Source organism: Podarcis melisellensis (assembly GCF_964234715.1).
Source record: "Podarcis melisellensis genome assembly, chromosome: 5".
NCBI lineage: Eukaryota > Metazoa > Chordata > Lepidosauria > Squamata > Lacertidae > Podarcis > Podarcis melisellensis.
Genome location: NC_138537.1, coordinates 100,387,219 through 100,415,153, shown reverse-complemented (window position 1 = coordinate 100,415,153; position 27,935 = coordinate 100,387,219). Strand labels below are relative to the sequence as shown.

Sequence of the window (27,935 nt, the reverse complement as noted above, 5' to 3'; positions counted from 1 at the left end):
TCATGCAACACTTCATGGCTGTGCTCTGCTGTTCGGATGCAGTTTTAGGAACAGGCCCCCCCATCTTTAAAGATTAGAAGTCTGTGACAAAGATGAAAAGAGTTGCTGTAGGTGTGTCTGAGAGTTTGGACATGCCCAATTTCAGTTTTACTGTTTCTTTAAATAGTAGGTCCGTGGCTCAAACAAACCAAAATCCCCACCTTGGACAATGTGAAGTCGGGGATTGTGGTTTCTTGCTGTTGAAAGTGGGATGTCTCTGTCTGTTCACAGTAAACCATGAATTGTGGTTTATTGTGATGTGTGAATGCAGCCAGTGTGTTCTGAGAAAGTTTGAGGGGGGTTTTAAAGCCTTAAAAGTGTGCTTTGTTAAAAACAGGGGGGAAAGGCAGAAGGCTTTGTACTTACCCCTGCCAGCATGGAGACATTTCCAGTTAGCAATGTAACTGGCTAGACTTGCTCTTCAATATTCTGAAGGCTTTTCCCAGTGAGCAAGAGAGTTAGTTCCAAGATAGGAGCAGTGTGATGATGTTCAGTTGGTGCATGATGCTGAAATTGTCTTGCATGGGTTTCATCAAATCTTCATAGGCATTTTTAACACCCAAGGCTTCCGCAGATCCTGTCCATTAAGCTTTGTCTGAAATTAAGCCAAGTCTGAATTCAGAGGAGATAAGAAAACTATGCTTAATCCATTTGTTCTGGATTTGAAGGGAGGGTAGAGAGGGAAATCTGCCTGGCCACCCCTCCCCACATGCTGATAAAAGCACAGGAAAGCAAAAAGCCACATCTGTCAGTCACAAAATGATCAGCACCATCAAAATGATGCCCTACAGGTTTTCTGCCAAAGGAAAACTAACAAGACATGGGGAGGTCCTCTGAATGGGTTAGGGTGGGACTTTATCAGTCAGGGGGCAGAGCCAGACGACTCTCTCGCTGTTCCTGTCCTTGGATTATGCCATATGGAGCAGAGGGAAGCGCCAAGGGAGAGAAAAAACACCCTGCAACAGGAGAGGGTATGTGCTGCCTTCCAGAAGGTTTCAGGTTTTGTCTTTTCTGTCTCACGCATCAAATCAGGAGCAGCCGCCTTGCCATACCAAGATCTGCTGCACGCTCTCAGACATAGGACTCCGTATTCCAGCTAATTTTATTTGCTTTAAGGATTTGAGCAAGCAAAATTTCTCTTTGCTGGCTTATAAATTCATTCTGAAATGTTAAACGTGAGGGTAGAAAAGTTACATGCAATCACTAGGAAACTGAGGAAATACTGATGCAACAGCGTTGCTGGAAATATCTAATGTGTATACCGTATTCAAAGTTTGTACAAAGAGAGCTGTTCAGAAGTTTAGAACCTCTCAAAATAGCGAAATCTGGGAATGGGCATGTTTTGAAAAGGAATTTAAGCCTTAAAACCCTGCATTCAAATGCGGGAAGGATAGACATGGTATAGATACAGTTATGAAATTGCTCAGTGTTGAAGCGGCAGTTATGAAGACTGACTTGATGACAATATAATGACAGTGCTTTCTCATGCTTTCTTATGGTATTTTATGTGAATTGTCCAAGTCTTCCACACACACACACACCATTTCTTTTTGGTAATACAGTATGTCTAAAGACTAACTTGCTCCGAGTCTGTAAAGCAAAATAATTTCCGGAAGGAACAAAATACAGTTCTCAGTGGTTTGTGTTTTTTTTTGGGGGGGGGGGTTAACTGGTTATCCAGACCAAACATTGAAGCAGTGAGTGCATTAACATTTGCCATGTGCCTAATCTTGTATTAAGCTGTTGTAAAAGATTAAAAGGTTCTATTTGCACTAGGTTTGCAGGAGTTTCCTACCTTCATTGGAACTAAGGCTTAAAATCTGACTGAAAAAATGTTAAGGATACAGACTGCAAGAAACCGAAAGGATAATCTCTAAGGTTTCTCTCCACCCCATCCCCATAATTAAGTGTACCATCAGTTCACACAGATAAGAGAAATAATTAATTACAAAATGCCTAAAGTTATATATGCAGTTTAAAGTTAAACTTTTCAATAATTCATAGATGGAGGCATTGCCCTTTCAAAGCGTTAGCTTGTCTGCTGTATTGCAGTCTCAGGGTTTTACAAATACAACAGGGTATACTCTGGACGCCAGACATATTAGCCAAAAATGCTAATATAAAATTTAGAATGACTGGTGCCAACTTTGCAACTATTTGGTTCCAGGTCAAAACTTGCCTTTTTGGCCAAGCATTTTAAAGTTAATAGTTTAGTCTATTTTGATTGTTTGTCTTTTCGTTTATTGTTTTGTATTTGTGGGGGGGGGGTTGCTTTTATTGATGCCTATTATATACTGGCCTGGTAGGAAAAACAGTCTAGAAATGTTTTTAATGAAACAAGAAATAAAAGAAAAAGGCAGCTGAGCAGTTCTGACTTGTCCTTTAACACTGGGTCCATTTCATACAAATCCAGGTTTGCCACAGAATGTACATTCAACAGGGAGCTGCAACTAATTCCATTTCTCCTGCATGTTTTTGATCCATTCACTTTTCAATGTGCACTTAAGCGCCTTAGGTGAACTCTCTTATGGACAAAACTTTTAAGTGAATTTTGAAATAAATAATGTGGTTGTCACAAATGATTCCTGGAACTTCCTTATGGGCCACTGTCAGCATTTCCAAACTTTAAGCAGTGTGTCAGTTTGTTAAAAATGGTGCCATGTACTAGTCTATAAATAACACTCAAGTTATGCTCCTGACTTGCTTTGCTGCATAGTGACTCTTTAATTGCTTTCCTCCTTCAGAGCCTTTATCTATTACTTGAGACTTCCATTATCTAAACATCTTCTTGTGATTTAATTTCAGAATCCTGGTAACAGGTGACAGACTGGCTGCACACGGCGGTGTTGTTCCACAATAATGTTTGACTTCTTACTGGGTGGTTGGAGAATGCCAAAGGCAGAGAAGATATACAATACCTTTTATAATTTTAAATATTGATCAAGGTGAGCAACACACCTACTTCATTACAGAATGTCTTACGGTAATGGTGAAACTGGTGGGCACCCAATGTATAACCTTTGCAGTAGAGTTCAGCATTCTGACTCCCAAGTGGGGAACCTGAATGGACACAGGAAGTCTGCAACCTTTTTGGAAGTGCGAGCAAACTTAAACAATATGCAGTACTCTTCTGTGGCACTTGATCCTGATTCTTTGGTGACTAATGGATCAAAAATTTATTCAAACTCTGAAGAAGAAAATCCACATGATCCTGCTTTCCAGATAAACACCGAATCCATGACAGGAAGTGAGGTACACCGGGCCTACCCTACAAAATGCTTTTATGGCCCATACTTAACCAAAACTAGTATGCAGGGAGATGTGTACAACTTTCTGGAACGGCCGAGTGGATGGAAGTGTTTCATTTATCACTTTGCAGTGTAAGTACCTTTTTTCCTCTCCATATGACTATTTCCTTGTTGTGAACCTGCACTTTTTTATTTCACAGAAAGTGAACTATTGAGCTTAATATGCAAATACATTTCCTGGGATTGTGGATCAAATAAAATGCTAGCACCAGAACAAACCAGGAGTATGTGAATCCATCCATCCACCCATCTGATTCCGCCCCCCCCCATAACATTACCTAACTTTTGACTTCCCTCAGAATTCCTTAAATGTTTTGCCAGATGACTCCTCAAAATCAAATGGAATTTCTTTTATGCAACATTTTGATAGGCCATTCCAGAACACTTTAACTTAAAGATGTATTCGGTGGGAGCTTGTGTAATGGTTAAGAATACAATAGACTGAAAGACTCTGAAAGACAAATCTTACTTCAGCCATGAACTTACCAGTTGGTCTTAGTTAAGCTGATGTTTTTTCAGTCTTAGCAGACATACATACATACATACGCTCCATCTACAATGTCAGGATAATGGCGATGAAACAGACGGTTGTAAGGATTACTGGGAAAATGGGCATATGGAAGACTCTCATGCTCAGAAAGCACCCAAGCAGCAGCAATGGCTAATCTATCTTTTCTTTAGATATGACTGGCCCTTGCTTTATCAAGGCTATTATGGTTTTATTTGTTTATTTTGCCCTTCATATTTTTTATAATTATGGGGAATCAGCTAGCATTAATTTTAATAGGCACTGATTCCATGTAATTGTTGGGTCAGCTCTCTACATAGGTCCCTTTACACAGCTACTTGCAAATGCTATTTGGATGACTGATGTGGTTCAGAAGGTCCTAGGCTGCGCACACACTACAGTTTAGTGTGCATTCAGTGCATACCGTGTGCTTGGCTTTTTAAAATTATTATTGTACATGAGACTTCAACCCCAATGCAGACACATCCTGTTTTTTCTGATGACTTGATGTGTTTTCCCCCACGAACCAGGTTTGATGTGAAAATAGATTTTAAGCCTAAATAAATTCACATTTCAGCCCATGTGTGTACAAAAGAAAGAGCATGTGAACAGTACACTTGTTGCTGTGGCTCCCCTCATGGTGATGTTGCAGTGGGTGTGTAGCGCTGCAGAGAATTGCACTTCCTTTATGCTTCTCAGGACGCACTTAGCTTCTAATTGTTCATTCACTTCCACATTTACCTTAGTTTATGCTTTATCAGTGGGTTACTGCTGGGCTGGGGGACACGCTTTATTTTGGTGAAAGTCTGGTGTATCAGGAAACTTGTTTCTGAAAAAATTTTGAAACTGCTTGGCTGCACACAAGCAAACAAATTCCTGCCTGCAATGGACCTCATCTCTCCTGAACTCAGAGAGAGTAGGCTACTGCTGGGGCTGAAAGGGACACATTTTTTTTTAAGGGTTAAAAGTTAATCTGCTGTTTGTTGACAGTCTGATATACCATACTGGAAAACGTGTATAACAACAACAACAACAACAACAACTGTGCACACACAAGGTAAATAAATACCTGCACACATGCCTACAGTGGGGCGTGGAAACACAGGCGGAGGAGGTGAGAATGCAGGTGTGGGGGTTAGTGTTATTTATATGTTTCTGTGTTTTTATATTGCAAACCACCCTGTTATCCTTGGATGAAAGGCTGTAATTAAATTTAATTGATGATGGTGGTGATGATGATGATGATGATATGGCTGCTGCTTCAGCTATCAGTGTAATGCACAGGTATGGACAAACTATACAGATGTGCACAGAAAAGAGAGCTCTGTGCATTTCAACACTTAGTGTGCACACAGCCCTACTTTCAATCCCAGCGTGATGCAGTCAAAGGGATCTAGGTGCTTCTGTGTCCTGCTTCACAGAGACATCTCTCTGTCTTGAAGAGCTACCAGGATGTCTGGCCCAGCGTGATTTCTAATGTTGCTTTTGTGAGATTTGGGGTGGGTACTCTTTCATGGCTTAAGAGTCCAGGAGCTAAAATTAGGTTAGCTTCTGTTCTTTGTGTTTTTCCTTAGCAATGTGGCCTAAGAAATCAGACAGTGTGTTTATGAGGCTAAGAAGACAACACTAATGTTGATTCTACAAAGGAGCTGGCATGCCACAAGGCAGGCAGAAATTGCCTCACCCAGGGCAGCTTAATGGAGATAGTAGAGAGGAAATTGTGTTTGGTGGCCTGGAAGGGTCAGTACTGCTCCACAGTTGTCATAATTTCTCCCTCTGTGAGAATTCTCTCAAATCTTCAGTGCCAGCTTCCAGCTCAGCAAACTTACTTAATAGCAAAAAAATGGTCTAAGGAATAGTACCCTAAAGCACCTCCTGCAGAAGTCACTTTCATGTGGCTCTTGTTTTTAGTGTTAGACCATTTGAGTAAATCAACGTTCATAGAATCATAGAATTGGAAGATACCCCAGGGTCATCTAGTCCAACCCCCTGCAATGCAGGAATCTCAGCTAAAGCATCCATGACAGATGACCAATCTCTGCTTAAAAACCTCCAAGGAAGAAGAATCCACCACCTCCCAAGGGAGACTGTTCCTGTTAAGTTGTGGGTGAACATATCAGATGACACAGTGATTCTTCAAACAGCTCTAGTTTATTCACAGGCCAGAACAGAACTGATCTGAAGGGTTCAGCCAGCCTGCTTATATAGTGCTCAAATACAAGTAACAATTTTCTGTAACTATCCAATCACTGAATGTCACTTTCATTTCCTTATTTGCATATGTGGACCTGAGTGAAAACTATCTACAGTATCCCCCTGCTGGCCCAGGGTGAAAACTTCAGTACATAACACCCCTCCCCACCAAGATAAGACGTTAGTTACAATCGTAATGGTTTCCTTATATACAGCACTACTTGTAATCTTTCAATTAGGCACAAAAGCATATCGGTTACATTTCACATATTTTCATTAGACTGACAGTGTTACACATCCAACAATATAGTCCTTTGCATAAGTTGGGCACTTGGAAACTGCTGGACCGCCGAGGACCGGTACCCAGGGCCAGGGGGCTGCCCTATTCTTGCTGAGGCTGTGGTGCAACCCTAGGTGGCGTTGAACCCAAGTCCCCTGGATCCGCTTCTGTGGATGGAAACTCTGTGAGTGGAGTTGGCGGAATGTCAAGCATGGCAGTGGTCTGAGTCTGTGGGAAGTCTGGCAGACCCTCTGAAGCGGTTTTGCGAGGGAGGTGTAGGTGGGGCCTCGCCATCTGTAAGTGTCTGTTCCGGAGCCACAAGCGCAGTTGGGGGCACCGCGGTAGTGTCCAAATCCCCAACTCTGTGCCTAAGCTGGTCTATGTGCCAGCGCCACAAACGTCTATTTTCGAGTGCCACCTGGTATGAGCAAGGTCCAGTGACTCCCACTACTGTGGCTGGCACCCAAGGAATGCCCCCCCCCAAAGTTCCGGGCAAAGACCTGGTTTCCTGGAACAAATGACCATGGCGTGTTAGCACAGCCTGGGGGTTCAGCCATGGCAAAGTCTGGGTGCAGCCGGTTGAGCGGAGATCTGAGGCGGTGGCCCATAAGCGGAGAAGAGGACATCAGGACACCCATGCATTGCAAAGAGGCCTCACAGCACCCGGATGACGGCCTTGGTAATGGGGGGCGTCAGGACCACCTCCAGCCATTTGGAATAGGCGTCCACCACTACCATAAAGGTCCAGCCGTGAAAGGGGATGGCAAGATCGATGTGCACCCTCAACCACCCTCCCTTAGCTGCCGGTGGCGCAAGCCTCGATTCTTGGCACGCTTGACAGGCAGAAACCCAGGAAGTGATGGCATCATCCATGTTAGGCCACCAGATGTAACACTGAGCCAATGCCTTCATTTTGACGATTCCCAGGTGGCCAATGTGAAGAGCCTCAAGGACACGTTGACGGAGTCTTTGGGGAATCACGACGTGGTCTCCCCGCAGCAGACAGCCGCAATGAGCTGAGAGTTTGTGTTGTCTGGTTGCGAATGGCTGGAACTCTGATGCAAAAGGCCCTTGTGGCCATCCCCTCCACACCCAGTTGAGCATATGGCTGATGGTGTGAATGTGGGCAGATGTGGAGGCCACAGTGGCAGCTGATACAGGCGCTGCAGGAAGATCCTCAAACAGGAGGAGCGATGAAACAGGAGCTGTGTCTTCCACAAACACTGGAAGAGGACAACGGCTGAGGGCGTTGGCATGGCCCATCAATTTTCCTGGGTGATGGACGAGCTGGTAGTGGTAGGCTGCCAGGAAAACAGTCCATCACAGCTTGCGCGGTGAGAGGATTGGTGGAGTTGGTCTATCACCGGCGAGGACACCCAGGAGCAGCTTGTGGTCAGTAATGAGGTCGAAAGTCCTCCCATAGAGGTATTCATGGAACCTCTTCACTCCAGCCACAAGTGCCAGTGCCTCCTTGTCGAGGTGGCTGCAATTCTGTTCGGGCGGAGATAGCATCCTGGAAAAGTAGGCGAGTGGTGCTTCTCTTCCGTCTGGAAAACAGTGACTGAGAACAGCACCAATGCCAAAAGGTGAGGCGTCGCAGGCAAGGACCAGTGGCCTGGCTTCACTGTACTGTACCAGCACACAGTCCGATGAAAGGAGAGCCTTGACCGTGTTGAAGGCCGCCATCTCCCGATGACCCCAGGACCAAGGCGTCTTTGTGCTGAGGAGTGGGTGAAGAATCATAGAATCATAGAGTTGGAAGAGACCACAAGGGCCATTGAGTCCAACCCCCTGCCAAGCAGGAAACACCATCAGAGCACTCCTGACATATGGTTGTCAAGCCTCTGCTTAAAGACCTCCAAAGAAGGAGACACCATCACACTCCTTGGCAGCAAATTCCACTGTCGAACAGCTCTTACTGTCAGGAAGTTCTTCCTAATGTTTAGGTGGAATCTTCTTTCTTGTAGTTTGGATCCATTGCTCCGTGTCCGCTTCTCTGGAGCAGCAGAAAACAACCTTTCTCCCTCCTCTATGTGACATCCTTTTATATATTTGAACATGGCTATCATATCACCTCCTCTTCTCCAGGCTAAACATGCCCAGCTCCCTTAGCCGTTCCTCATAAGGCATCATTTACAGGCCTTTGACCATTTTGGTTGCCCTCCTCTGGACATGTTCCAGTTTGTCAGTGTCCTCAGGCTCAGCCACCGTGGCTTTGTAGGGTAGGAACATGTTATAAAAGTTCAGCAGCCCCAGGAATGCCTGCAACTCCGTCTTGTTCTTAGGGATGGGGGCCTGCTGGATAGCGCGGATCTTGGATGTGGTCGGGTGAAGGCCGGAGGCGTCGATAAGATAGCCCAGGAACTCCACCTGTGGAACAGCGATCTGGCACTTCTCCCTCTTTACCTTGAGCCTGGCCTCCTGGAACCTGGTCAGCACGGCGCGGAGGCGTTCGAACAGCTGCTGGTGTGAGTCTGTGGCCACCAAGACGTCATTGAAATATGGCACCACGCCCGGAAGCCCTTGCAGGAGACGCTCCATAAGGCTTTGGAAGATGCCAGGAGCCACACTCACCCCGAACTGCAAATGGCGGCAACGGAATGCCCCTCGTTGGGTGACGATTATCTGGGCTTCAGCGGTGGCATCTTCGACGGGCAGTTGTTGATAGGCTTGGGCAAGGTCCAGCTTAGCGAAGTCCTTATCCTATACCAGGGAATGCAGCTGGTGTTGAACAACAGGAACCGGATAAGCGTGCTGCTGAAGTGCCTTGTTGATCGTGCACTTGTAGTCGGCGCAGATTCTCACTGACCCGTCCGGCTTGACAGGCATGACGATGGGGGTTTCCCACTTGGTGTGGTCAACCGGCTCCAAAACTCCTCGGGCAATCAGCTTGTCCAGTTGTTCGTCCACCTTAGCCTTGAGAGCAAACGGAACCCGGTGTGGTTTTAGGTTGATGGGGGCGACTTCTGGATCCAGGCTAAAGGAGATGGGCGTACCTGTATATTGACCCAAAGTGCTGTCAAAAACCTCAGCAAAGTCTTTGATCAGACCCTCAGTCTCTGCGTTAGAGATGCAGTTGATGCCGGTGACTTCCAGGCCGAGGGCATCAAACCAGTCTAGCCCTAGCAGGCTTGGCTTCTGACATTCGACCACCACCAGTCGGAGCAGGCCCGAAAAATCCTTGAAGGCGATCCGGAACCGGCCAACGCGCAGTGGCGTAGCGTGGGGGGTGCCGGAGGGGCCGGCTGCACCGGGCGCAACATCTGGGGGTTAGGGGGCGCAAATCCACGGGTTAGGGGGCGCAAATTACTTGCCTTGCCCCGGGTGCTGACAACCCACGCTACGCCACTGCCAACGCCTACCACGGGAATGTTGTTTCCCTGGTAGTCTCTCAGGTGTACGCGGTGAGGGTCGAGTTGCCTTTTGGACACTCTGGGTGTCAGTCTTTTGATGGTGCTCCAAGACACGATGGACAGGGCAGACACGGTGTCGATCTCCATGTCACACGGAGCTCCTTCAATGAGCACAGTGACGTTCAGCTTGTGTCGCGCAGGCGAGTCGATTGGGCCAATCGTGATTCCGGATGGGCAGCGGCAGTTGGTGAGAGCAAAACAGCTTTCCTTGGCGGACTGGAGTGAAGACTTGGACTTGCGAGTTGGTGAAAGGGGGGTGCTGGACGGAGCCGATCGGCAAACCTTAGTGATGTGGCTCCTTCTGGAACATTTCCGACAGATGGCATCTCTGAATCGACACTTGGCACGGGAATGGTTGCCTCCACAGCCAGCACATTCCAATTGGCCCTTGGACTTGTTTGAAGTTCCCACGCTCCCGCTTTGTCTGGTGTACATCACCGTCTTCACTGGAGGATGCCTCGTCACTGCTGGCCTCTTCATGATGCACAGGAACTGGCTTCCTAGCAAGATGCGGGCTGCTGGCCTTGCGGATCTCCTGGGCGGAGAGTTCAGCAGCTTCTGAGGTCGCGGCCTCCTCAATGGCCTTCTGCAGCGTGAGGTCTGGCTTGGTGAGGAGACGTTGTTGCAGACAGATGTCCCGTACCCCGCAGATGATTCGATCCATCAGAGCATCGTCTAAGTCTCAGAACTCGCAGTGCATTGTGGCCTGTCAGAGGGCAGTGGTGTAGTTGTTAATTGACTCCCCCTCTGCCTGGTTCCAGTGGTAGAATGCATGGCGGGCAGCAATCTTGGATGGCTTCGGCGCATAGTGGTTGCACAGCTTCTCTTGAATCATGTCCCACGGCGCTGCCTGGACTGCTAGAGGCACAATCAATGCTAGGCCATCGCGAAGAAGAAGAAGAGTTTTGATTTGATATCCCACTTTATCACTACCTGAAGGAGTCTCAAAGCGGCTAACAATCTCCTTTCCCTTCCTCCCCCACAACAAACACTCTGTGAGGTGAGTGGGGCTGAGAGACTTCAGAGAAGTGTGACTAGCCCAAAGTCACCCACCATCTGCATGTGGAGGAACGGAGACGCGAACCCGGTTCCCCAGATTATGAGTCTACCGTTCTTAACCACTACACCACACTGGCTCTCAACACTTCGGAGCCACAAAGACTGAGAAAGAGGCCCCGCTTACGCTTTACAGACCCTCCTGTCAGCTCATTTGCTTGGAGGTAGCAGTCGAACCGAGCGAGGTAGGAGTCCCATGATTCAGAGGCTGGGGCAAACTTCAGTAGAGGCACGAGTGAAGCCATGGTTCTGATGCCGGCATGAAGGGCGATGGATGGAACACAGCCAGAACAGTCAGCTCTGAATTGGTTCTGCTCCATAATTTCACTCAGTGTTTCAGCTCAGTGATTCAGCTCAGCTCAGAGGGTGGCCACGTCTCTGATGTCCATCAATCCCACCTTCGTCGCCAGTGTTAAGTTGTGGGTGAGCATATCAGACAACACAGCGTTTCTTCAAACAGCTCTTGTTTATTCGTAGGTCAGAACAGAACTGAGCTGAAGGGTTCAGCCAGCCTGCTTATATAGAGCTCAACTACAAAGCAACAGTAAAAATTTTCTGTAACTATCCAATCACTGAATGTCACTTTCAATTCCTTATTTGCATATGTGGACCTGAGATAAAACTATCTACAGTATCCCCCTGCTGGCCCAGGGTGAGAACTTCAGTACATAACATTTCCACTGTCAGAAAGTTTTTTTATATGTTTAGTCAGAATCTCCTTATAACTTGAAGCCATTGGTTGGAGTCCTTCCCTCCAGAGCAGAGAAAGCAGCTTGTTCCCTCTTCTGTGTGACAGCCCTTGAGATATTTGAAGATGGCTATCCTATCTCCTCTCAGGCTCCTCTTTTCCAGGCTAAATATACCCAGCTCATTCAACCATTCCTCATAAGGCTGGGTGATATATCCATACTCTGCCTCTTACCGGTATGAATTCCATACCAGGATAAAAGTTTCATATCCCCCCCCCCCTAATATATGGAGAATGCACTGCTCAGCTGGCCTTGCTGACCCAGCAGGCAGGAAGCAGCATTTGATTGCAAGACAGAAGCCCCTTGTGCCTCTCAGCTCTGTGTTGCAAGAGTCAAGAGCAGCAGTAAAAGCTGCTTCTGCCTGCACAACCTGCAAGGCACAAGCCCTGTTTTGCTCTGGCTTTTGTTCTGCAGGTTTACGGCACACACCTTGTTAGGCAAAGGAGAGACCCAGCTTCCCTTCATAGCGACAGAGATTCTGATCTGCAAATGAAGTTTCTCTCCCCCCTGCCCCCCCCCCCCAGATCCACAGGGCTTTAAGGCACACACCTTGCCTCTTGCTAGGCGGCCCTGTGGATCTTGACGGAGAAAAAGAAACTTTGTTTGCTTATTGGAATCTTCATTCCTCAGCAGTGCTGTGGGACTGAGATTCCAATCAGCAAACAAACTTTCCTCTTTGTGATAAGATCAATGTGACTTGGCTCCTGCTTCTGTTCAGGCAAAGAGGCAACAATTTACTTTTGCAGTAAAAGGATTTATACATTTGGAAAGTAAGGTGGAGACGATGCTGATGACTCGGCTGCTGTCAGTTCAAATTTTAATTGCTGGTATTCAGTGGCGGAGGAAGAGGGGTGCGGGGGGTCAGGTTGCCCCGGGTGTCATCACTGCGGGGGTGGGGTGACAAAATGACAAAAATAAGAGCTTTTAAAAATAAAAAATTGGGCTCACAAAACTTTTTAGTTCAGTCAACAAACGTAACGAAACGCAGCTGGCACTTGGCGCCACACCATGGGGGCCAGCAGGTACTGCAGCGTGCCCAAACCACGCCTCTCTCCTGGGAGTGACATGGTGGCTTGGGCGCCTGCAGGCTCTGCGCTGCCTGAAACAGCAGCATGGCCTGGGGCTTGCGTCTGCCCACCGCCTCTTCCTCTGCCGACCGACAGCTGAGGGGGAGGCGGCAGAGAGGCTCCATGCAGCGCCCCCGGCTGCAGGACATGCGCGCCACCCCGGGCACCCCAGGGGCTAGCTACGCCACTGCTGGTATTGTGATGCATTTTAAGTATTGTTTTTAACCAATTTGTTTTTATTCTTCTGCTATGACTGTTGTTTTTAAATGTTGTAAGCTACCTTGAATTCCAACTTGGCAGGATGTGTGTGTGTTCCAAATTATTACAGATCAGACCAAATTACTTCATCTTTTCCTTAATATACACTAAAACCTTCTCTCGATGTTGGTCCATTCTCACAGCTGACCATTATTCTTTCCTTACATACAGCACCTCTGTTATTTCTCATAAATACTGTATTGCTCCAAATATAAGTCACACTTCCTTTCCAAATTCCGACCGTGAAAAGTTAAAGTGCTGCTTAAATTCGCAACCTTACAAAAATTGGCTTTTATGCCCAACCATTTCAGTTTTAATGAATAGAGTACTATTACTTTCATTGATCTGGACAATAGACTTCTGTTGCGACCGTCTAGAATAGCATTAGCTTTTTTTGCTGCTGCATCACACTGTAGACTCATGTCCAACCAAAATATATTGCCAAAATATATTTTACACTAAGCTGGACATAATTTCATTAGGCATTATTAACTTATTCTTTACTTATAATCAGACTCATGGGATGCTAAATATGATGGAGTTTTTTTCAAGTACAGGTGCACACAAACAATATTTGCTTAAGTTGCATTTTAACCAATGTTATGGATTGTTTGTTTGTTTGTTTTTAATGGAGACATTATTTGAGTCTCACAGTTTCTCAGGTGTTTTTTTAAAGTATTCTTTATTGTTTTAATTGTAAAATTGTCAAAAACACCCAAGGATAACCTCTCTGCTAATTGCATATAAGAAAACCAATGAATATTATAATTTTTCACCATTAGTTCTTCCCTTGTTTTAATTTTATAGTCTCCTGGATGCATTTGGAATGTTGTCCATTTCTCTTTGCCTGTCACCTCTTTTCTGCAGAAGGCTTCTTGTGATGAAATCCATAAAGGTGTCTTTTGGTACAACCTAAGTTTATATTTATTCTTAATATGGCACATATCCTTTTAATTTCTGTCCATGTCTTAACACAATTATTTTGAAACAACATACAATTCATATTTGTCAGAGTAATACCCAAATACTTTACTTTTTCCAATTTGAAATCCAGTTTTCTCCATCAATACCTTTGGATCTTCTGTTGTCATGTTCTTTATTAACATCAACATTTTCTGATGATTAATCTTAAAACCATAAGAGTCTCCATTTCCTCTAGTTTTCCAAAACTATCATCAGCAAAGGCCCATAACGCAACAGTTTTCATTTCCCACGTCTTCATTCAGAAGACATACAGCCTGGTGAAAAGAACATTTTTGCCTGGCGCCTAAAGGTGTATAATGAAGGCACCAGACAAACTTCCCTGGGGAAAGCATTCCACAGACGGGGAGCCACTGCAGAGAAGGCCCCGTTCTTGTGTTGCCCCCTCTGGACCTCTCGAGGAGGAGGCACACGAAGGAGGGCCTCGGAAGATGATCTCAGGGTCCAGGTCGGCTCATATGGAGAGAGGCAGTCCTTGAGGTATTGCAGTACCTACGCTCTTTACCACTGAATTGGAGCAAAGGTCAGTTGGGTTTTCTGCAGATTGATGTCCAGTTCAGTGGTAATGAGGTTTCCCCAGGGGAAAGCAGTGGGACAAGCAGAGGCACAGTACAAGGGCAAGTGTGGCTGAGCCCTTAGTCCAAGCATAAAGTGTTTCCAACTGAATGCAATATTTCTTTGGGCCCACATAATTGTAATAAAAACGATGCATGAAAAGAAATCAGCAGCCAAACTTTGCTTCCCTGTCCCCTCCACTGCCTTCAGCTATGCATGTGATGCAGAGGGAGGGTTATTCTTCTAGGCCCTGTCAATATATTGTCCAAAACTGGTTTGAAGTCCATATTGTGATCCTGGTTGCATAATTTTTGAGCTAGAAATATATCATTGTGAATCATGGTTGCGCTATACAAAAATCACATTGTGGGGAAAACCAAGATATATTGGTACATTGCAATGTTTAGCTGGTGATATATCATGATGTTTAAAACCAGATATCGACCTGCTCTAGAACCTGGGTTCAACTTTGCTGGGGGGGGGGGTTAATCAAGGGGGCTGGGAGATGAGAGATTGCAAAAATGAAGAGAAAACAACAAGCCCAAGTAAATGATTTAATATTAGGATAAACTATTTATTTTGACATAACAGAGACTCCTGTTAACACGTTTGCTCTTCTTTGTCCTCCCCACCCCTTCATTTTAGATTTTGAAAATAAAATAAGACTGTTAGTGAGCCTTTATGGGAGCTTCCTGAGTTAAAAGGACAAGACCTCCTTTCAAGGTCTATACTTATAGTGTATAATCATGTCTAAAGCTTAAACAGATTTCATTTCTGTAGATTTAAATATGTGCATAGTCATGGCTAAGCCTATTTGGAGCTAGGACTTAGTTGTTTCACTAAAAAAGTATTTGAAATATGAAATACTAGTGGTGAGAGCAAACAGATTGACCTTCCTTTTTGGCATTTAAACTGAAGCATTTCTGAACGATATTCCTGGGAGACTTAGATTTGACAGCTGAAAGATTTTTGCATGCCTGACTTAAATGTAACTCCAAATATTATTGATCTTAAAAGGTGAAACTTGAAATTCATCCAGGAAAATAAACGTATTTAAGACTATGAAGCATAATCTTCTCCCACTGTGGCTTGAACTTAAAACATTTAATGTGTTTATAGGAAGTGGCGACTGCAGGCTTGTTCATATATAAAACAGTGTCATTTAAATTAACAGTGGTGCAGCAAGTAGTCTGAGCTGGGATGGTTTTCAAGGCTTTTGGGGAATAGAGCCATGGAAACAGATTTATGGACTATTAATTACTGAAATAATTATGTCTCCTCATAGTGAATTCAGGTAGTTTAGTGCCCATCAATTTGGAAGTGAAATGGGGTCATCCCCAAAGTATGGCTGGTGCTTCTACATATTCATATGATGATTTAAAAGCACACAAGTTTGTGGATGAAAACAAAATGAAATTTTAAAATAACTGCTTGACAGGAATATGTCAGCTTGCAGAATATTCATGGCAATTGAGTCTACAGTGTAAGAAAAACACTGGGGCCTAATTTGAATAGTAGCATGTCTGTCCTCTGGTGGGCAAGGATTTTGCGCTGTGCTGTGGAATCAGCCCCTCCCTTTGGGGGTCCAGTTCAGTTCAGTCCGAGAGGCCAACTGTCCTTTTTGTCTCATGAGGTGCTTTTAGTTTCTCTCAGACAGCATGTAATTGTGTTACAGTTTTCTTTATTAAAGCTTTGTTTGACATACACATGAGCTGCTTACTTTGCCAAAAGAAAAGAAACTCTGCTGAAGAAGGGTGGGGGAGTGAGGGGATATTCCCACTCTGATGGGAGGACTAGTTTCATTCATTGCCCCCACCCTCCACTGTTGAGTTGTGGGTGAACATATCAGACGACACAGCGATTCTTCAAACAGCTCTTGTTTATTCACAGGCCAGAACAGAACTGAACTGAAGGGTTCAGCCAGCCTGCTTATATAGAGCTCCACTAGAATGCAACAGTAACCATTTTCTGTAACTATCCAATCACTGAGCGTCACTTTCGATCCCTTATTTGCATATGTGGACCTGAGTGAAAACTATCTACAGTATCCCCCTGCTGGCCTAGGGTGAGAACTTCAGTACATAACATCCACAACATAGAGAGGGGGGCGGTGGAAGAATCTTTAAGAAGGCTCAATGAATATGTCAATCATTACCATATCATATTTCCTAATTTCAGTTCAGCCACATACAAGAAGGAGGTATTGCCTTGGGGTAATCCCAAGGTTCTCAGAATTTTAGAGAAGTTTATTTAGAGAGATAAAAGGGGACAGGAACCCAGAGCAGCCTGAGGAGACCTGAAGCTCCAGGGAGATGGAAGACTGCTGTATGTCAGAGAGTGCAGAAGTGTAAGGCTGGAGGGGGGACAAAATGGCATGTGGTATCCTGAAGGGGAGCACGCCACATGCTAACGTTTTGTTTAAGGTTGCTGGGAACAATTTGAGAAACAGGATGCTTGTGTGTCCATTGCAAAAGGGGGGGCGGCGGTCCTGTTTCACCTCCTGAGGTGAAATGGGAAGGCGCCTGCCCCGCCTGCTGCCGAAGCCTTGCTGGAGAAGTTCCTGGAAGCTGCTGCTGCTCCTCTCCCCTCTGGCGGTGGAGGACCGGCTCCTCTCTCTCCCCGAGGAGAGCCACCCTGCCGGGTGATTGTGCTGCCCCGGATTGGGCCTCAGTCCCCCTCATGGGGACACCAGCCCTGATGGCAAACAGAAGGAAAATGGAGGGCAGAGGAAGAAAAGGACCCTTTAATCTGAGCTGAGGTGCCAACAGAATTTTCTGGCGTATACTGCATGTAGATTGGACCTTCCATCCACCCACAATTTGTTTTTAGTCCACTTTTAATTTTTAATTTATAAAACTAGATATATACCAAATATGGGGGGATAGCACATCCAAATCGGATCATTTATCATGAAAACACAATAAATACAACTATCTAAGATAATCCAAATTAACAAAGCAGCATTGCCACTTAACAAAGGCTAGCTAAAACAATTACACGACTAATCAAACAACTAAACTTAGTTATATTTTGTAACATAGCTCTGTAAGAAAGCCTTTAGGAAAAGGAAGTTTGAAAAACATTAGTTTTTAAAACCTGTTTAAAAATTCATAGTGCACAGGACGTGCACATCTCCAATGGGAAAAAGTTCCATAATATTCTGTTCATGTCCATTTTAAAACTAAAGTGAGTCTTCTCTAACATGTAACGTGGCAATCTGTGCCAAAACTGGAAAGTAGAAAAGTGTGCAGGGCAGACAACTCAAGAAAGACATAGTGTGCACTGAATCATCATGGGATTAAGCATGTAAAAGAAAACATTTCATTTTAGAAATAGTTCTTAAGCTATGGGAGCTGCATTTTTATTATTTTTTTATTTAAGAAAGGCTGAGTAAAAGCTCAGAGAGATTGTACCAAACAGCCCTCTCGTTCCCTCCACCATCCGGAATGCAAGCAGAGAAATGCTATTATCCTTATAACCTACTTGTAAACTTACAAGACACGTTTTGTTTATTACAATTTTATCCCGCCAATTTCCGAAGGAATCCAGGGCAGTGTCAATCCCACCATTGCCCTCGTCACAACAACCTTCAGAGGTGAGTTAGGCTTATTTTGGAAACCAAATGGGCACCCAAAAGATAGAAGGCCAGGGCCAGTCTAAAATATGTTGCTGGCTAAAATGAAGCCCAACTGATACCAACACATCCTTGTTTCAAAAAGTCTTGCTGCCCCATTCACACAGCAATTCCTGCCTCCATCTCCTGCCCCCCCCCTTCCCATGCCTCCTTACATGGGTCACTTCACCCTACAGGATGGCAGGGCTAACATGGTGTAGTTTCAGCCTCAGAGAACTACAGTTCCCAGCACCCTTAATAAACTACAGTTAAGAAGATTCTCTGGAGGAAGCCATCTGCTTTAAATGCATGTTGAATGTGCTTTAAAAGCATGGTGTGGATCTGCTGGAAAGAGTAAGAAGTGTTATATATATATATATATATATATATATATATATATATATATATATATAAATTCTATCGAGTGTCAGAATAAACACGAAAAGAAATAGAATTAAACCAGAACTGAAATGCACCAGCTCTCTCCGCTGCCCCAGCCGGGATCCCTCTTCCCACACTTTCCCCAGAGAGCTTAATGTCATAGGAAGAAATGTTTTAAGCACAGTTGAGGTTTGAACTTAGGGACTTACAGTGGTAACTCGGGTTCCATACGCTTCAGGTTACAGACTCTGCTAACCCAGAAACAGTACCTCGGGTTAAGAACTTTGCTTCAGGATGAGAACAAAAATTGTGCTCTGGAGCCGCGGCGGGAGGACCCATTAGCTAAAGTGGTGCTTCAGGTTAAGAACAGTTTCAGGTTAAGTACGGACCTCCGGAACGAATTAAGTACTTAACCCGAGGTACCTATGTATATGCTTAATGTAACACCCATCTTGGTTAGTGATGCTGAAAACATTTAGCATGTGAATTAGTGTGTTCCTCTCAGCTTTATCATGTTAGACCTTCACTCAGTTTTCATCCGTTAGGAAGAAGTTATCTTAAGCTGCTTAAATCTTAAACCTATTTTTAGGTTGGAACCTATCTCCAAACGTTTTATCATTCACTTATGTATATAAACTTGCAGTTAGGAAGATGTGCAGGTTACACTATTATAGTTGTAAGAGACCTGCTGGTTGCTTGTTTTGTGAAGTATTAAATTGAAACAGAAAAGCAGATGCACAACTGACCCAGTGGCATTTTGTTTAACCTCTAAAAGGAACTTGAAGCTTGTTTACAACATAGCAGCATGTGATTATTCACTAATGTAGACAAGAATAAGGTTAGGCCTGGTTATTCTGGTTAATGAGTAGCTTACTTTAGCTGGAACTCTGTGCATGAGCCAGAACTACATAAGTGATTGGGCTTCACTTTGAGAGCATAATTACAGTAAACAGGGAAAGCACCTATGGAGGTGTGTCAGTCACAAGCAATAGGATGTGCTTGCCTAATTGATTATCCAAAACCTGGTGTCATGTCTAATCCAAGCAATACCTCTATTTGGTCATGCAAATGAGAGGGAGCCAACCAGCAAGTACCGGTATATCAAAGTGCCCTTTTCCCCTTCCCTAAGAGATCCAAGCCCATCCTCCTTTCAGGGCATTTCAGCCCCCTTTCATTTGGTACCTATGAGGGGGAGCCACTGAGGGGTGTGGGGGGGTTGACCGGGGCAGAACCACAACCCCTAATAAGCACATGCACATGCAGCCACACACACAAGCACATATAGGAATGGGGCCATGTAATAGAATGCTGCAGTATGCATCTTTGGTTCAGGATTTCAGCCACTTCAAACCATTCCATTCTCTTCCCCATACTCTCCAACATTTCTCCAATGAAAATAGAGATGTCCCATTCCACAATAAGAATTTTACTATTTAGACCCCACTCAGGGCAGCTTCCAACATATATAAAAAACATAATAAAACATTAAACATTTTTAAAAAACCCTCCCCAATACAGGATTACTTTCAGACAGCTCAGGGGTTGGATAACTCCATAAAGGTAAAGGGACCCCTGACTCTTAGGTCCAGTCGTGGACAACTTGGGTTACGCGCTCATATAGCTCTACAGGCCGAGGGAGCCGGCGTTTGTCCACAGACAGCTTCTGGGTCATGTGGCTAGCATGACTAAGTCGCTTCTGGCGAACCAGAGCAGCGCATGGAAACGCTGTTTACCTTCCCGCTGGAGTGGTACCGATTTATCTACTTGCACTTTGATGTGCTTTCGAACTGCTAGGTTGGCAGGAGCAGGGACTGAGCAATGGGAGCTCATCCTGTCGTGGGGATTCAAACAGCCAACCTTCTGATCAGCAGGCCCTAGGCTCTGTGCTTTAGACCCATACCCTCCAGCGTTTCTCCAATGTAAATAGGGACATCATAAGGAAAAGTGGGACATTCTAGGATGAAATCAGAAACCAGGATGGCTTTTCTAAACCAGGGGCATCCTTGGAAATAGGGACACTTTATTCAGTGCCTAGTTAACATGTGCAGTGCGGTGAGGTGCACACTAGTGGCCATTCATTCGCATATTGGATTTTTGCAATTGATATTTGTGGGCAGCTCTCACTGCTGTCCCAGGGGACATTTAAAAATGGTTTCTGAGTTTGAACGAGGAAATAATCAGACAATAAGATGATGATCTTTTAATATCTCTGCATCTTTTCCTCAATCATTTCCCCCCTTATATTCTGTTTTGTTCCCTCTCCCATCTGGTTATTTCCCTCTTAACCATCAATCAGCATTCAGTGGACACTGGACATTTTCAGCCCCCTCCACTGTTTTAAGGGTTTTCTTGCCTAAATTATTTTTTGTGCTTCTGCAAACTCCAAGTTTGCTCTGTTGGCTAGGCAAGTGGCAATATTCATAAAACTGAATTACAATTTAGTTTAGTTTTCTGTGTATGTGGTCTTTATGTGTATAAATAACATTTATTTATAATATAGAATACATTCTAACTCTACAATTCCATGATTCTATGTGCATTGTACATGATATCTGAAATATGATAAACTCTTCTAAACTTTATTCCTGTTGAATTTATACCGGTTTAAAAACTCGAAGGAAAGCAAGAAATCAAAGTTTTTGCTGTGCCTTGAAGAAGATCCTTATAGCTTTGAGGTGCATTGTAAAGCAGTGTTTCCCAACCTTTTTTGGGCAAAGGCACACTTGTTTGATGAAAAAAATCTCGAGGCACGCCACCATTACAGCCCCGTGACGTCAGCGTGCAGCGTCACGTCACGCCGGGAGGGACGCACGAAAGTGTAACTATCAATTTTTTCCCCCTCCCCCTTGCCGGGGAACCTCCAAGCTTTGGGGGTGGGGGGGGGAGGAGGCAGCAAAGCGAGGGACTGAGGGACTCCTCCAACGACAAGGGTTGGGGAAGAAGAGAAAGGGCTATTCCGCTCCAGTCACGGGAGGGGAATATGTACTGGCCCAACTGGTGTGCGGTCTTCGGAAAGCGGGGTGCGGGAAGGAAGCCTAGGCTTGGGGTCCACCGACCTCGGCGGAGAAAGGCAACAACCGGAGCCGATTACGAGCCGGCACGTGCGTGCAGCGGCTGGCCTCAAGCTCGGGAAGCTGCGCGCGGCGATGTTGACGCGGGGCACGCGAGAGCTTGGGGGCGGGGCGGGAGAGAGAGAGAAAGAGTTGGCAGCACCAGGCGCTGTTACTTATTGCGCTGCGGACGCTGCCAGCAACTGCGGTGGTTGTGCGGCGGCTGCCGCCGCAGAACGTCCTCATCAGTCAGCTGAGCTGCCTGGCGGCGTAGGGAGCCGAGGGGCGGGGCTTCCTTTCTGAAGGAGCTGAGGGTGGGGGTCCTCCGGCGCCTTCGGTGAAACGGCGCTGGCCCAGAGCGCTTCTAGGTCTAGGAGGCTGCCTTTGTGCGCGACGTAAAGCCCTCTTTCCCTCCCTCCAGCCCCGTGTCACATGTGGAAAAGGGGGCTGGATCCAGTGACGCAACTCGGAAAACTGTTAGGGAAGCCAGAGCAGGAAAGTGAGTGGGAGGCGGCGTCGCCGCTTTAACCCACGTTTCCTTTTTGAAAGAGAAACCAGTGTTTCCCAACCTTTTTTGGACTCGCTCGCGGCACACCAGGCAACATCTCGCGGCACACTAGTGTGCCGCGGAACACCGGTTGGGAAACACTGTTGTAAAGGAGTATCAGTTCGTTCTTGGTCAGTCTGGCTCATGGACCTGAGCTTGGTGTGGCCTAGAATTTACTCAAATCTGTTGTGTGTGTGTGTGTGTGTGTGTGTGTGTGTGTGTGTGTGAGAGAGAGAGAGAGAGAGAGAGAGAGAGGAGGGGGGGAGCGCAAACCAGCTGTGATCCTCGGATTAAAACCAACTGACCTTTTTTTCTTGACCTTAATTTATAATTGGACAGCTGGTTATACTAATGACAGATTGTCTTTGTGCTGCTGATAGTCTATTTGAAGCTGTTGTTATAAAATATATTTGCCTATGCAAAGTCTCACGTTAAAGCAGTTAATGCTGTCTGCTTAAAATTTCTGTCCATAGGAGTTGTACAGTGAGATCCAGAACACTTTTCTCAAAATACAAGTACTATCTCTCTTTCTCTCAAATTGTTGGGAAAACATGATTCCTGTCTCCCTCCCCAAATGATTTTTTACAGTTGTTGTGTTGTGAGCCAAAAATGGCTTATCTTCTGAGTTTACACCAATAAAACCACAGTTGCATTTTTTTTAAAAAAATAATTTTTTATTCATTTTCCAAACACATAATAAAAAACAAACAAAGCACAAAACAAAAACATACAAACATTTAAACATGTATAATTTCATACTCTTATTTTCATGTACCTTCTTTCCCCTGACTTCCCCATACCTCCCTTTCGCTGCATCCTTTCCCCATACCTCCCTTTCGCTGTTTTACATTTCTTTAGCAACTCCTCCAGTCAATTAACTTCCTGATTCCCTTTCATTCCCTTTCATTAAATTTTCTTTAACTTATTAGTTACAGCTGTAATTCTCTGTTTCTTATTCCTTGACATCTTAACACTCCTCAACTTTACAACAGTTTTTAAGATATATTTTGAATTTCTTCCAATCCTCTTCCACTGTCTCTTTCCCCTGGTCACGGATTCTGCCAGTCATCTCTGCCAGTCCCATAAAGTCAATCACCTTTGTCTGCCATTCTTCCAGAGTAGGTAGTTCTTGCGTCTTCCAATACTTTGCCAGAAGGATTCTTGCTGCTGTGGTGGCGTACATAAAAAACGTCCTATCCTTCTTCAACACCAATTGGCCCACCATGCCCAGGAGAAAAGCCTCAGGTTTCTTAGGAAAGGTCCACTTAAGGACTTTCTTAATTTCATTATAGATCATTTCCCAGAAGGCTTTAATCCTCGGGCAGGTCCACCAAAGGTGGTAGAAGGTACCTTCAGTCTCATTACATTTCCAGCATTTATTATTGGGCAAATGATAAATTTTTGCAAGCTTGACTGGGGTCATGTACCACCTGTAGATCATTTTCATTATGTTTTCTTTTAAGGCATTACATGCCATAAATTTAACACCAGTGGTCCATAACTGTTCCCAGTCCGCAAACATAATGTCATGACCGATATCTTGTGCCCATTTAATCATAGCTGATTTCACCGTTTCATCCTGTGTATTCCATTTCAACAGCAAGTTATACATTCTTGACAGATTCTTAGTATTGGGTTCTAACAATTCTGTTTCTAACTTTGACCTCTCCTTCTGAAATCCTATTTTCCTGTCCTGTTTAAATGTCTCATTTATCTGATGGTAATGCAACCAATCTCGTACTTTGGACTTTAATTTCTCATAACTCTGTAATTTAACCTTTTCACCGTCATATTCTAAAATTTCAGAATATTTTGGCCATTTAGAGTCCATATTAAGTTTTTTCTTTTTTTCTTTTTTAAATTCTTTTTATTAAGTTTCATTTATCACACACATACAGGAAAAATAAAAAAGGAAAAAACAAAACAAGTGCATTTGAGGAAAAAAGCACAAATGCAACTACTCACTAAATACATTAACAAAGAAAATTAACAAGAAAGGAAGGCACTAAAAGATAAAAAGAAAAACCACAAGAAAAACAAAAGAACTAATACATAGAACGCCTAACTTCCTTCCCTGCTGATTTTGAATTTCTACTTTTAATAGTTTGGTTTTTACAGCTGGTGTTGATGGTTAGTTTATACATCGGAAGTTTTATAGCTGAACTGCTATAGTTGGTAGGTTTCCGAGGTTACCTTCAATATAGACCATAAATTTATTCCAATCGTCCTTTAACTTTGCATTTTTTTGGTTTCTAATTCTTTGCGTCATTCTTGCCAATTCAATAAAGTCATATAATTTTGTTTGCCAATCCCTCACCGTTGGTGTGTTTGTACTTTTCCAATTTTGAGCGATTAGTATTCTTGCCGCTGCTGTTGAATATTGAAATAAAGTTTTATCTTCTTTCCTAATTTCTTCTCCGATAATACCTAATAAAAAGGCCTCTGGTTTTTTGGGGAATGTGTATCTAAGTATTTTTTTTAGCTCACTATATATCTGGTTCCAAAATTTTTTCGTTTCCTCACATCCCCACCACATATGTATAAAATTACCTTCTTTTGTCTTGCATTTCCAGCAGGCCTTATTACCAGTCTTATACATCCTACTTAGTTTTTCTGGTGTTATATACCATCTATATATCATCTTCTCTAAGTTTTCTCTAATAGCAGCGCTCGCCGTGAATTTTATTCCCTCATTCCACAATTTTGACCATTTCTCGTACTCTATGTTGTGCCCCAGATCTATCGCCCACTTGACCATGACTTCCTTAATTTCTTCGTCTTTTGTATCCCATTCCAATAGTATGTTGTACATTTTAGATACTAACTTGGATTTACTTTCGATTATTTCAATCTGAAATTTGGACTTCTTTTCGTTCATTCCTATTTTTTTATCTTCTGTCCATATTGCGTTAATCTGATGGTACTGTAACCAGCCCGTCAGCTTTCCCTTCAGCTCCTCGTATGGTCTTAGTTTCCAGCTGTCTTGAGATCTTACCAGTAAATCTTCATATGTCAATCTTTTCTCTTCCATATTTATTTTTTTAATTATTAGGATATCTGTTGGGGACAGCCACCAGGGCGTTTTCCTTTCTAACAATTTTTTGTTTTTTCCCCAGACTTCGTACAAAGGGCCCCTAATGATATGACTCGAGAACCCTTTATGGGCCTTCTCTTTATTTGACCAGAGGTAGGCGTGCCAGCCAAGCCTGTTGTCCGCCCCTTCTAAATCTAATAAATCGGTATTCTCCAGAGTTATCCAATCCTTGACCCAACAGAGACAGGCTGCTTCATAATACAATTTTAAGTTGGGGACTGCGAATCCTCCTCTCTCCTTCCGACCCGTAAGCAATTTAAATCTTTTTTTTTTTAAATAATGTTTTTATTTGCTTTTTTCCAAGGTCAAATACATCGTCAGTTATTCAACAAAGGCAGTTTTACAGAAAGAAAAGAGAAAAGGTTATAAGTAAAAAAGAAATCGTACTTTGCAAAACAATTTTTCATGATCTACTGGACTTCCCCACATCTTCCATCCCCTGCATCCTTTTCAATAAAATAAAGTTACAGCAAATTAATACCTTGTTTCCTGTGTTTTTGTACTTTCCTCAATTGTATATTAGGTTTAGGGGAAATATTATTAGTTCACGATTCCAACAGTCCTCAATATAAAAACTTTACCCTAGACTTTAGTCATTTCACAATCAGAACTTAAATTCCAGTAATATCAAAAATTTGGAATCTGAAGCTTGTTGTTTAAAAACTTAACAAATTCTCAACATTCACATAACTTATAATGTTTTTGTAAATAGTCCTTAAATTTTTTCCAGTCCTCTTCCACTGCTTCTTCTCCCAGGTCTCGGATTCTGCCTGTCATTTCGGCCAGTTCCATATAGTCCATCAGCTGCGTATGCCACTCTTCCAGCGTGGGTAGCTCCTGTACCTTCCAATATTTAGCTAAAAGAATTCTTGCTGCTGTAGTTGCATATAAAAAGAAAGTTCTATCCTTCTTTGTCACTCTCTGGCCCACAATGCCCAGGAGGAAGGCCTCTGGTTTCTTAGTAAAGGTATACTTAAATACCTTTTTCAACTCGTTATAAACCATTTCCCAGAATGCCTTCACCTTCGGGCATGTCCACCAGAGGTGAAAGAACGTTCCTTCAGCTTCCTTACATTTCCAACACCTTTTATCAGACAAGTGATAAATCTTTGCAAGTTTGACTGGGGTCATGTACCACCTGTATATCATTTTCATAATGTTTTCTTTCAAGGCACTACATGCCGTGAATTTCATATCGGTGTTCCATAACCTTTCCCAGTCTTCAAACATGATGTTGTAACCAATGTCTTGAGCCCATTTAATCATAGCTGATTTAACTAACTCATCTTGAGTGTTCCATTTAAGCAGCAAGTTATACATTCTTGAGAGCACTTTCGTCTTAGGTTCAAGTAGTTCTGTCTCTAATTTCGATTTTTCCACCTGGAAACCAATCTTTTTATCTTTTTTAAACATCTCTTGAATTTGGGCATAGAGAAACCAGTCTCGCACCTTGTCCTTTATTTTTTCTAAACTCTGCAGCTTCCAATTATCTCCAACTTTTTCTATTATCTCACAATATTTAGCCCAACCACTCTCCATGTTAAGTCCTTTGGTGGTCTTCGCCTCCGTTGGTGACAACCACCTCGGCGTCTTATTTTCAAATAAGTCCTTGTATTTAATCCAGACATTAAACAAAGCTTTCCTGACAATATGGCTCTTGAATAATTTATGTACCTTTACCTTGTCGTACCACAAATATGCATGCCATCCAAAAGCATTGTTAAACCCTTCCAGATCTAGGACATCAGTGTTTTCTAGTAGAAACCAATCCTTCAGCCAGCAGAAGGATGCTGCCTCATAATATAGCCTTAAGTCCGGCAGGGCAAACCCCCCTCTTTCTTTAGCATCTGTTAGTATTTTAAGTTTTATCCGGGGCCTTTTGCCCTGCCAGACAAATTTCGTAATGTCCTTCTGCCACTTTCCAAAACACTCCACTCTATCCACGATCTGCAGGGTTTGAAACAAGAATAACATCTTTGGCAATACATTCATCTTTACAGCTGCAATTCTTCCCAACAAGGTAAGTTTTAATCTTGACCAGATTTCTAGATCCTTTTTAATTTCAATCCAGCATTTTTCATAATTATCTTTAAATAAGTTCAAATTTTTCCCCGTCAAGTTCACCCCCAGGTATCTCACTTTTTTAGCCACCGTTAACTCCGTTTCTTTCTGAAACTCATCTATTTCTAAAGAAGTCAGATTTTTCGCCAAAACCTTTGTTTTTTGTTTGTTCAACTTGAATCCTGCCACCTGACCAAACTCATAAATTAATTCTAAAGCTCTTTTAGTACTAGATTCTGGCTCCTGTAGTGTTAAAACCAAATCATCTGCAAAGGCCTTCAACTTGTATTGTTTACCTCCGACCTGTATTCCTTGTACCTCCCGATCCTTCCTACTCAAGTTCAGCAGTACCTCCAGGACCGAAATAAATAGCAGGGGTGATAGGGGGCACCCCTGTCGTGTTCCTTTTTCAATTCTGAACTCTTCTGTCACCACATTATTCACTATCAATTTAGCTTTTTGCTCTGAATAGATTGCTTCTATGCCATTTTGAAACGCCCCTCCCACTCCCATCCCTTCCAAATTTCTCTTCATAAATTTCCAAGATATATTGTCAAAGGCCTTCTCTGCATCTATAAAAATTAATACAGCTCTTGTGTTCATATTTGTCTGCAATAGCTCCAAAACATCTATAATGTTCCTAGTGTTGTCAGACAAATGTCTACCAGGGAGAAAGCCTGCTTGGTCTTTATGAATTACTTCATTCAGAACTTTTTTAAATCTACTTGCCAGAATGTCAGCAAAAATTTTGTAATCCACATTCAGGAGTGAAATAGGACGAT

At 43.7% G+C, this 27,935-nt stretch overlaps 1 protein-coding gene across 7 annotated transcripts in view; it reads left to right on the top strand.

Annotated features, from left to right (window-relative positions):
• LOC309370990 (potassium voltage-gated channel subfamily KQT member 1-like) overlaps positions 1-27,935 on the top strand; it is a 405,888-nt gene that overhangs the window by 16,176 nt on the left and 361,777 nt on the right. For 2 of the 7 annotated variants that reach the window (XM_081913305.1, XM_081913302.1), the window contains exons 1-2: positions 30-1,010; positions 2,845-3,419. In XM_081913305.1, coding sequence (XP_081769431.1) covers positions 3,013-3,419 — 407 coding nt within the window. In that variant the 5' untranslated portion in view covers positions 30-1,010; positions 2,845-3,012. Of the gene's footprint in view, positions 1-29; positions 1,011-1,071; positions 1,127-2,844; positions 3,420-17,155; positions 18,003-27,935 lie in introns of those variants that run through there. The other 5 variants (XM_081913306.1, XM_081913307.1, XM_081913304.1 and 2 more) reach the window with 5 other exon arrangements.